This window comes from Loxodonta africana, chromosome 6, assembly GCF_030014295.1.
Source record: "Loxodonta africana isolate mLoxAfr1 chromosome 6, mLoxAfr1.hap2, whole genome shotgun sequence".
Lineage (NCBI taxonomy): Eukaryota > Metazoa > Chordata > Mammalia > Proboscidea > Elephantidae > Loxodonta > Loxodonta africana.
The window spans coordinates 102,190,074-102,202,368 of NC_087347.1; the positions used below are offsets into that span (position 1 = coordinate 102,190,074).

The following is a 12,295-nucleotide window of genomic DNA, read 5'->3' on the forward strand; positions in this document are numbered from 1 at the left end:
CCAGTGTAAAGGGAGTTCCCCAGGGGTGTGGCCTGCACGACCTTTTATCTCTCAAGAGATAAAAGGAAAGGGAAGCAAGCAGAGAGTTGGGAACCTTATACCACCAAGAAAGCAGCACCAGAAGCAGAGTGTGTGCTTTTGACATGGGTCCTCTGCCCCCCGAGAAGCTCCTCGACCAGGGGAAGATTGAGGACAAGGACCTTTCTCCAGAGCCGACAGAGAGAGAAAACATTTCCCTGGAGCTGATGCCCTGAATTCAGACTTGTAACCTACCATACTGTGAGAAAATAAATTTCCCTTTGTTAAAGCCATCCACTTGTGGTATTTCTGTTATGGCAGCACTAGATAACTAAGACAATTGGTACAGATATTTAAAGAGTTTTATAAACACGAAGTTAAAAATAATTTTTTGAATATGATACAAGTAAAAATTTAGGGCAAATTTAAACAAAATAATGCCAAAGTGTAAAACAAGGGGTAAGAGTTAAGACCATTAACTGGTATGATAGAGTAGATTCCCATTGTATGTGTTTATGTGGTATTGGTTGCGCCATTAAAATGTAAATTTGGGTATAGCATTAAGTGTTGTCATTTAAAGAACAGATTGAACATTACACAAGGAGAGAACTTCTGTTGGAAAGTTAATTTTTAATTTAAAGCAACTATTTTATATTTACCTTCCTGAATTAGAAAAGCGGGCTCTTAAAGATATACATTTAAATTATAAACTAAATCTTCATCTGAGAAATCTGTAAAATGATTATGTAACCAACTTTCTTATGGACTCATGTTTATCTGGTTCAATGCAGAAGGACTGATCATAAGACCATGCAAAGTTTCTTCCGGCTTCTATAACTTTATACATGGACTTAACTTCTATCTACTGAGGTGTTACATCTTACATACCAAAGCAAACCAAAACCCAAAACCAAACTCATTGCCATCGAGTCAATTCCAAGTCATAGGGACCCTATAGGACAGAGTAGAAACGCCCCCTAAGGTTTCCAAAGCGTGCCTGGTGGATTTGAACTATCTTTTGGTTAGCAGCTGTAGCTCTTAACCACTACGCCACTAGGTTTTCCTACCAAAGCAAGAACCAAAACCAAACCAAACATCCATTCCGACTCGTCGCGACCCTATAAAGATAGTTCCAAATTTGGTGCAAATGTAAATCGGTTGAAAGCCAAGGTTATTTTTCAAGTATGTTAATGCTGAAGAAAATTCTAATGATTCATAAACAAATTTAAATGAAAATGCTGACAAATTCTTTAGAAACAGCAAAAATAATGACACTTTATATTATTTACAAGCACAAGTATAAACACGAACATATACACACACACTCACATCTGGCAATATTAAAATGCTAGGAACTCACGGTGAAGACTAGCTGAGTTGACACTGAACATAGAAAGGTAAATGATTAGAACTTTAATTACTTTGATCCGTCATGCCTTGTAGTTATGTGTCAGCCTAAGCCAACACAACTGACATGGAACAAAGGTCATGGCTGTTTCAACATTGTAATACATTTCTAATGGTTTATTATAAAGTATATTGAACAGAGTGTTTCTGTTCAACTGAAAATAAAACTACAGAAATATGGGACCTATGGAATTTATATATATTCATATATATATACACATATGTATAAATATGAAATATATATAGATAAATGTATGTCTGACTTACACACATATGTCTGATATATGTTAAGAGGAATGGAGAGAGAGCAAGCTGGAACTCTTTATTTTAAAATTGGTGTATTTAAATGAATAATATAATATGGTCAGTTCAATCAAATGGTATTTTTACACTTAGTCATAAAACTAGTTTTTATACTTATATATGAAAAGCTTTAGCCAAATCGCTACAAAATGACATAGGGTGGATTGCAGCAACAAGTTGGTTGACTAATGTTTTTTATGCTTCTCCCAGTGGTTTAGTGTAATGTGCACGTAGTAGAATGAAAGTGGTAAAAAATTTCAAACAAGTGAAAAAATGCTATCAATAATTCGCTTTATTCTATTTCTGCAAACTAAGATTTCCTTTAATATTTGCAGACATTTTTAAGAAGAACCAATGAAAAGAAAAAAAAAAAAAAACCTGCCTTCCTTCCTAATAGTATATAGAGTTTTACACTATAAATCACTTTTCAACAGTACTTTGAAGTTTTCAAATTTTAGAGATTTGCCATTTTGTGGTTCCACAGAAAAGAGCATAACTAAAAATCTACTTAACTTACGTATTAGAAGTTGTAACCAGAGGCTTGATCATTCTAGGCAACTCCCTGGGTTAAAGACTGAAATTATTTATCAATACAAACTCCTTTTCTAAAATTTTTAACATGTCATCAAAGGTTCCTTGTTTGTCTGTTATCAGTTGTGATACTAAAATAGGAAAAAAAAATACAAAGTTTAATTTAGAAATATTTACTCTATGTAGTTGCAAATTTTAGTATTTTAGGTATAAACATATGGGTCATTCTTTTTCTGTTTTCCTTTAAAAATAAAATGTCCTCCTATGAAACTTTTTCCACATAAATCTCTATTTTGGTCCTTACTTCACAGATACTGGAAATTGAGTGTGCCCATGTTTTCTCTCCGTTTGAGGTTACCTTTTCCTTTTGTATTAAAATAATTCAAGTGCCCCCCCTGAAATGCATGATAAGTTTAGAGACCTCCTCAAGAAATCCTGAGACTCTCTAGGAAAAGCTGACATTGTTATGTTTCTTTTTCAACTATAGGTCTAAACTTCCTCTTCCAGGAACACTTCTAAACCACCCTGCTAGAACACATCTCTGCCTACTCGCATCGCTTCAGATGTCTTCACTCAGCGGTGCTCTAGAATATGAACACAACGTACAGTACTTTCAGAGAATGTCTTTGGAGAACTAACAGCGATTTCACAGGTATGTTCCAGCTACATTTTCCACCCCTGAGGTTTATTTGCAGATATTTGAGCCACTTTAGTACTTTCTGGCATCATGGTGGAGCCTTGATGGCATAGTGCTTAAGCACTTGGCTGCTAACCAAAAGGTTGATAGGTCAAATCCAGTAGTTGCTCCTTGGAAACCCTATGGGGCTGTTCTACTCTGTCTTGTTGGATCACTATGAGTCCAAATCTATTCGATGGCAGTGGGTTTGGGTTTTTTGGTTTGGCGTCATGGCGGATACTGGTACAACTGCCTAAAAATCAAGGAAGCTGGCCTGTGCCACACTTGTTGAGAATCACTGGAATGAAGGGATGCTTCCTGGAGGAGTGGTAGTGTGAAACTTTTGTGTCTTTTGGCTTCTGTACAGGAGAGAAGGCCTGCAAGTATGTTTACTATTTCCTTTGTGTTATTGGAAAGGTACAGTTACTGGCATTCAGAAATATTCAGGTAAATGAGTTCTTTTCGGGATGAAAACCATTTGTGATGAACTTCCTGGGCCATGGGACCTATATGTACCTGTGTGTGAGGTGCTTCATGGAACATGGGACCGATGTAGCCCGCTTACATTAGTTGCCTTCCTGACGACATCTTTTATAAAGTGCTTGCCTCCTGATGACATTGTAATGAAGTGCTTACCTCCCTGAAAACAGTTTGTGATGCAGTTCCCGGGCCATGGGTCCAATATGTACTGTGTTTTTTTATGTACTTCATGGAGCCTGGGATCAGCATGGCATGCTTACAATTGCCACCCTATTTTTTTCAAATAATAAAAAACTGCCAACAAACAATGATTCAGTATCCATTCCATCAGTGAAAATGCATGATATCACCAAAAAATTCTAAAAAAATACATTGTCCTTTAAAATGTGTAAATATGGAAATAGAATATTGAAAACTGACTAGCAGAGTTCCCTGCCTGTGATAGTAAATACCATGTGTCACCTTGGCCAGGCTATGACTGTTAGTGGTTTGGCGGACATTGGAATGGTTGGTCTTCCTTAACGTAATGGGATGGAATCATCTCCCATGATGTGACTCTGAGATGGGCAGCCGAACAGTTGAAAGAGGAATTTCCTTAAGGGTGTGGCCTACCTCCAATACATAAATGGATGTTCTGGAAAAGCTTGTTCTCTTTTTGACCTTTCACTCTTCTCTTTGCCTGACCTTCTGTTCCTGGGAGGTAATCGTGCAGAAGTCTCTGACCTGCTGACTGACCTGCAGATTTTGTTTTTGCTAGTGCTCCCTCTCCCTTCCTCCCTGCAATCCGGTAAGCCAGTAGAAGTCTCCAGCCTATTGCCTGACCTAGGAATTTGGGAATTGGCAGCCCTCACAACTGTGTCAGACATTTCCTTGCAGTAAATCTCTCTTTCCATATACTGTATTTTTTGCAAATAAAGTGCACCTTCTGCATTTGTTTGCTGGCTGTACCCTCCCCCCACAAGGTATTTTCATAGGTGTCCCTATGCCAATTTTTTTTTACATGTTGCTGTGAAGAAAAATTAATATAGTGCATTTGTGAGGATGACTAAAGGGGGAGGGTGCAGCCAACAAACAAACACAAAAGGTGCGCATTACTTGTTTACAAATAAGGTACCTGCTTATATATATTTACATATATATTTATTTGCATATATGTATTATTTACTTACAGATTAAGACACTGCCTCGGCAGTTCGTTGGTCTTTCCTTCCATTAGGTAGTCTCTCCTTGCCTATTTCCTTCTTTCCCTCTTGTCTTACTATTTCTTCCATGGGCACCTCCACTTTCAGCTTGCCCACTTCTCCATAAGATGCTCTGATTCATTCTTTATATACAAATAGCACCTCTGCTGAAATGTCCATTTCACACCATTCAACTGCCATAATCTTTCACACTATAATAAAAATACTTATCAAACTCTTACAAAGAATTGGCATTTTTATTACTCAACAAATATTTGGGCTTGCTGCCAAAACAATACAAAGGTACATGGCTTACATATTTATGGATAAAAGAGTTTATGAATCTAATTCATTCCAAGGCACAAAAATTTAACATAAAACAAATTTCAACTTTCTACCTTAGAACCACCGGAAGCAATGTGTGAACAGATTACATGAGGCTGATATTTTTCCCCTCAAATCTTCTAGCTATCAAGAATAAAGAAATACTGAGGTACCTGAATGCTTAAAATCATTAAATGCAATTAGAAATAATTTTTTTGTCCTTTTAGTTTATGATTAAAAATTAGTTACAAAGGAATTCTGCACCCAACATTTACAGAGTAGCTTGTGTGAGAAAAAAGAAAAAAAAGAATTCTATGAAGAGCAACTAAAAAAGCTGGACAAAATACAAAACAATAAAATAAAATAAACAAAGAGAGCCCTTTGAAGTCGCTGGACATTAGGGGCCAATATCCAGGTAAGACTGAGAAATGATGGATACCAGAAAACAATGGAATGACATCTATAAAGTATAAAATAATAGCAACAATAATAACAATAAATGCCAGCCTAAACTTCTATCTCCAGTGAACTTATCTTACAAAAATAAAGGCAAAATAAGGATGTGTTAAACAAATGAAGACAGATAGTTTACTTAAAATTCAAAACCTGATTCTAAAATCTACTTGGACACGCAAATGTTCAGGAGTAACCACAAGACCTTGAAAAAAAGCAAATCAGGGGACATAACCCACTCTGCGTCAATTTTTAATTTTAAAGTACAGTAATTAAGACAGTGTGGTGTTGATGAAAGAACTAAGAAAAAGATTAATAAATAGTATTGGGTCAATTGGGTATCCATATGGAAAAAAATAGTTCATCTTAACCCCTACCTGACATCATACAGACAGTCAAATCCTTATGAATTGTAGATTTAAACATGAAAAAGACAACAATAAAGTTTCCCAGAGACAACTTAGGAAGATATATTGATGACCTTTAAGGCAGGCAAATATGTCTTAAACTAGACACTGAAACAATAATCGTAAAGGAAAAGATTGACAAATAGCTCTTCATTAAATGTAACTACCACTCTGGGAAGCCAAGGGGAGGATATATTGAGCAACCCAGGGCAAAGTTATAGTCATTTTGCAAAAGAGTCAGATGCTACAGATGGACCAGAATAGATTGGGTCTACAGGATTTTGCTTTGTCTTATTCCTCACATAGGGTAATCCTCCTGGACAATTCCCAGCCTCTTACACAACTTAACTTTGTACCCTGCTAGAACACATTTGCATGGACTTAAGACATTCTTTTTTTTTTTTTTTTCTTAAGACCTTCTTAAAGGATTTCTCTCCTGGCCAGAGGTGGCTGTTGAGGAAAGACTTTTTTCTTTGTTTGTTTATTTTGTGTTTTCACTTAATTCCACTCTTTGTGTGTTTGAAATCTCATCATAGACAGAATTCAGCATCTTCATAGGAGGCAGGTGGCAAGTAGATACCCTACTGCCCTTCACTGAGTTATACTGACTACACAGAAGTTACTGATTAGTGTATTTTTAAATGAATTGTCTAGTTAATTTTGGGGGGGAGGGATGGGAATTGATTGAGTCAATTTATTCTTTTTGTATGATTCATTAATTATTCTACTAATATTTATTTAGCACTTGACAACCATCATCCACACAGAGCCCTTGTCCTCTCTTGATCCTACCTGAATTTAGACATAGTGTTATTTTTCATGGTATTTTAAGCATAAAAAAAAGAATACGCTAAAGGGGTAGGTTTACATACAGGTGGGCTTCAAATGGGGAAAGACATCTAAACAGAAACCAAAAGGCTGAAACAAAGGAGAATATAGCCTTGTTGTTGTTGTCGTTGCTGTGTGCCATCGAGTCAATTATGACTCATAGAAATCCTTCAGGACAGAGGATAAGTGCCCCATAGGATTTCCTCGGCTGTAATCTTTACAGAAAATTGCCATGTCTTTTCTCCCATGAAGCCACTGGTAGGTTCAAACTGCTGACTTAACCATTGTGCAACCAGAGCTCCTTGAACATAGCTTTAATAAGCAGCAAATTGTAAACTTATTTTTTAAGTAGGTGGGCTTGATTAATTTGTAACTGCTGTAGCTAGGTCCCACTAAAGCAATCAAACCTAGTAATTTCCTTCATATATCCTTGCATCATTAAAGACATCCACTTCTGCGAATAGATAGAAACTTTCACCTGAGAATCTTGGAATATATTTTGAATTTATATAGTTCTTTCTCTCTGAAGAAAGAGTCATCTACAAATTGAATAATAAATTTAAGTAATTGAAGTAGACAAGAAGAATGACAAGGATGAGCTTAGAAGGGCAATGAAGAAAAAAAAGCTGTGCAGTAATGATGCAAAATGTCATGAGGGAAAAGAGCTTTGGAGACAGGGAAAAGAAATGGAAACTCAGCTGTGTGGTTGCTGCCCTGTAATTCAGGGTATCACTGGGGAAATAACTTTAATGACCATTGTCTGTGTTACTTTTACTTGGATGTTTCTTTTTGCTGTGCTATTCCAAGTTGTAGGATTTTTTTAAAGTTGCATTTTCAAGTACAAGATTAATAAAGCAAAGATATGTACTCCCAAGTGAAGATGTCTGCTGAGCAATTTGTTCCTAAATTTTTATAGCATAATTTTTATTTTTCTTGTAAAAAATTATATATTTCTTTATTCCAATTGAAATTAACGTGCGACTAAAATTCAAATCAAATGATAAAGAATTTACTTTTTAAGCAGAATATTTAGCGCAGTGGCAAATCTATGGAGCCACGCTGATGGAAATCTGTATCTAGAGAATTTAATGCAACTTGTAAAAAGACTGAGTAGTAACAGTATTGGGAAATGTTTGTTTAACAAAAATGTCTTGAAAAAGGAGATGTATGCTGAGAAGGAACACCTCTTCACCCTTTATGCAAATTAGTTACCCCCATATTTGGAAAATAAATCAACAATTCATCAAGGAATTTGAGTAATTCATTTGATTATTGTGTAGTATCTAAAGGAGTTCATCCTAAGATATAAAGAATGTACATGGAGAATTGAGTTTAATATTACTTGCCTATTTTAAAATATTAATATAGACCATCGACAGATGAATGAATAAACAAGATATAGCACATACTTACAATGGAATTGTACTCAGCCAGTAGGGGAAATGAAGTCTTGATACACGCTACAGTATGGATGAAACTGGAAGACATTATGCTGAGTAAGTCAATCACAAAAGAGCAAATATTGTATGACCTCGCTTACGTAAAAAGAAGAAAAGAGGCAAATGTATACAGACAGAAGTTTGTTAATGATTTCCAGGGGAGGGGGAAAGGGAGGTTAACAGTGATGGAAGTACCACATTGATTAAGGGTAGGGTTGCACAGCTGATTATTTTAACTGCTGTCAATACGTTGCACACCTGTAAAAAGCTGAATTGGTAAAAGTTGTGTGATAGATATACTTACAATAATGACAAAAAAAGAAAGAGTAGCTGCTGAGGTGGCTTATGTACAACCAAAAATCTCAGGGAATTTCGTTTCTTGGTTTGGAGGTTTAGGGTCATGATTTCGAGGGACACCCCAGTTAATTGGCCTAATAACATGTTTAGTGCTCCTGTTCTACCTCCTAGTTTGATGTAGTGCCTGGGGTCTTAAAAGCTTGCAAACGGCCATCCACGGCACAACAATCTATCTCTATTCGCCGGGAACAACAAAGGAAAAAGAAGCTTCGGAATGGGAGGAGGATATGGATGGTGTGGCTAATTACCTCCATGAATAACTGCTTCTTCTGCCACAAAACCAGAAAAACTGGATGGTGCCTGGCTAGCATTGCTGAACATTTTGATCAAAGATTCCACGGAAGCATCTGATCAAGAGGGGAAAAAGCAGACAGAATTTCAAATTCTCATGGGTTCCAGACTTCCTGGGACCATGAAGGCTGGATGAACCCCTGAAACTATTGCCCTGACGTAGTTTTAAACCTTAAACTAAAAACATCTCCTGAATCTACTTAAAAAATAGATAAAAAATAGAATCTACTCAAATAATAAACAGTTTAGCTTAACTAGTAAAAAAAAATTCTGCCTTGAGCATTATGCTCTTTTAAGAACTATCTATAGAGAATAAAATTGAAAACAGCAACTGGAAAGATTAGGTAGGAAACTTAGGGAGCAGTGTGTTTATGTTAATGGAGGAGGAACAACTCAGAAAAGGAGGGTGAGGATATTTGCACAACTCAAAGAGTATAATCAATGTCACTAAATGGTACATGTAGAAACAGTTGAGTTGGTGTATGTTTTGCTGTGTATATTCTCAACAACAAAATAAATAAAATTATATACAAAATATTAATATAGAGAGTAATATATGTAAGGTTAAGGTTACTGACCCAGATATGAAGCCATTTTTGTTGCAAAGGGAAATGAATAGGCTTGGGAATTTCAGTTAACCATAAATTTTGAAAGTAATTGGGCCCTGGTGGTATAGCAGTTAAAGAGCTTGGCTGCTAACCAAAAGGTCGACTGCTCGAATCCTCCAGGTGCTCCTTGGAAAGAAACCCTATGGGGCAGTTCTAACCCCTCCTATATGGTCGCTATGAGTCAGAACCAACTTGACAGCAATGGGTTTGGGTTTTGTTTTTTTACAGAGGAAGATTCCAAACTAAGACTTCTGTTCCTGAAAAGAGGTTAAACTAACTAGTTAAGAAGGTTAAAAGTGGAGAAGCATTGGCTATGCTTAATGTAAAATATTTCAAGAAAGATATGGTGAACAATCTATAACAATAAATTTAAAAATAAAGGAATTATCAAAAAAGGATAAACAGATGAATAATTAAAACAGAATAAGAAAAGTATATTTCCTGCAAATAAAATTAAATAGAATCAGGAAATTCAGATACATGGAGAAAGGACCTAGCTAAATAAATATATATCCATAATAATACTAAGTTATTAATATGCTGCAATAAAATGACATGAAATCAATGGTAAGTTCCATAATAGAGAAATAAGAGAATAAACTTTCAATATATGATATGATTCAAAATGTATTAGCACCTCTGTTAAATATCATTTTTCTTAAAAGATTGCTTTGCAATAACTAATACATTATGGTATTAGTAACATAGTACAGTGAAAGAAGAAAGTTTTATTATAGTTCTTAATTACATCAAGCATGCTGGGATTTCTTATGGAATCCAACATTCAGGCAATAATTTTTAATAAAGAACAACTTTTTATTTCACAGATAATAACAAGCCTATTACCATAGAGTTGATTCTGACTCATAGGGACCCTATAGGACAAAGTAGAACTGCCCCACAGGGGCAGGTTGCCACATCTTTTTCTGGAGGAGCAACTGGTGGTTTTGAACCACTGACCTTTCGATTAGCAGCTGCACACTTAACCACTGTGCCACCAGATAATACCAAGATTATGTCAAATTAGACTAGTATCCTCTCCTTTCTCTTTAATAACCCTTACAATCACTTACCACCCAAGCGAACATGTTTACCTTTATAAATAACCAAAAATCGATTGACGACAAATCAATTCCAACTCATACTGACCCCACAGGACAGAGTAGAACTGCCCCACAGGGTTTCCAAGGAGCGCCTGGTGGATTCGAACCAATGGGCTTTTAATTAGCAGCCGTAGCTCTTAACCACTGGGCCACCAAGGTCTCCACCTTTATAAGTAGCACCAAAAATAAAAAGTGGGAATAACACTACTAAGTGGAGCAGGAAGTTGACAATGGACAGGTGGTAACAAGATTGCAACATTTCACAGACACAGTCTATAGAATACCATTTCCACAATCACCGGAAATTAGCCCAAGGGGGTTAAGAGAATGTTAGCAAAAGACTAAGTGTTCCATGAAGACTGCCAAAAAAACGTACCCACCATTTCTGAGAAGCCAAGTCACTGGAATCATAAAAGCACGCCATTTGATGTCACATAATATGTCCCATTACCAAAAATAAAGGTTTGTCTTTAACTTCTTATAAGATGTATATATTTTTGATGCTAAATATTTTGTAATAATTGATCAAGTCACAGTGAAAGATTTTGGCATTCATAGAGCATATTAAAACTACAGCTGAGCTTTTTCGTGGCGCCATGGAAGCGATCGGCTACTTCACCAGGAAGCTGAACATCTCCTTCCCAGCCACTGGCTGCCAGAAACTCATCGAAGTGGACGATGAACGCAAACTTCGTACATTTTATGAGAAGAGAATGGCCACAGAAGTTGCTGCTGACTCTCTGGGTGATGAATGGAAGGGATGTGTTGTCCGAATCAGTGGTGGGAATGACAAGCAAGGTTTTCCCATGAAGCAGGGTGTCTTGACCCACGGCCGCGTCCGCCTGCTACTGAGTAAGGGGCATTCCTGTCACAGACCAAGGAGAACTGGAGAAAGAAAGCGCAAATCTGTCCGGGGTTGCATTGTGGATGCCAATCTGAGTGTTCTCAACTTGGTTATTGTAAAAAAAAGGGGAGAAGGATATTCCGGAGTTGACTGATACTACTGTGCCCCGTCGCTTGGGGCCCAAAAGAGCTAGCAGAATCCGCAGACTTTTCAATCTCTCCAAAGAAGATGATGTCCGCCAGTATGTCGTGAGAAAGCCCTTGAGCAAAGAAGGCAAGAAACCCAGGACCAAAGAACCCAAGATTCAGCGTCTTGTTACTCCACGTGTCCTGCAACACAAGCGACGGCGTATCGCTCTGAAGAAGCAGCACACCAAGAAAAATAAGGAGGAGGCCGCGGAATATGCCAAGCTTCTGGCCAAGAGAATGAAGGAGGCCAAAGAAAAACGACAGGAGCAGATCGCTAAGAGACGGAGGCTGTCCTCTCTGAGAGCTTCTACTTCTAAGTCTGGATCCAGTCAAAAATAAATTTTCTAAGGACAACAAATAAATATGGTCATATTAAAAAAAAAAACAAACACTACAGCTGAGTACGCATTAACATGTGTTGAGTATCAGCCTTCTCTTCTCCATTCAGACATCTCTATCTCTATATTTTTTTTCCCAAATTTTTGTGAAATCACCGGTTAGAAGGTTAGAACGTGGTCCTGCTGAAATGGAACAAAAGGCTGAATATTCTGAAAGTTCTGAATGTGAGTGGAAAGGTGTCGACCAACAGTGGTATGACTGGAAGGGCATAGCAGAATGGGAAGATTAACAGTATTTGTCATTATAATCAACAAAGTATGTTGTAAAGGCCTAAAATGAAAAGTGGAAAAGGGTAAGAAAAGTGTTTGCTTCCTTCTAAGTATGATGTGATGCAAGACAATCATAACAGTCCAAAACACCTGGGTTTTGTCACCTGATTAATGTGGTATGACGTTTGGTAAGAAAATCAATCCCCTGAATCACACTGTGTTCGTATGCAAATAGGGATTAAAAACAAC

General features: G+C 36.9%; 1 protein-coding gene across 1 annotated transcript; it reads left to right on the forward strand.

Moving 5' to 3' along the window:
* The first annotated feature begins 11,002 nt into the window (after nt 1–11,002).
* LOC100672590 (small ribosomal subunit protein eS6-like) lies at nt 11,003–11,827 on the forward strand. Its single transcript, XM_064287434.1, is given in 2 exon segments — nt 11,003–11,368; nt 11,370–11,827. Coding segments are annotated over 2 exon segments (774 nt in total). The 3' UTR covers nt 11,778–11,827.
* The last annotated feature ends 468 nt before the right edge of the window (nt 11,828–12,295 follow it).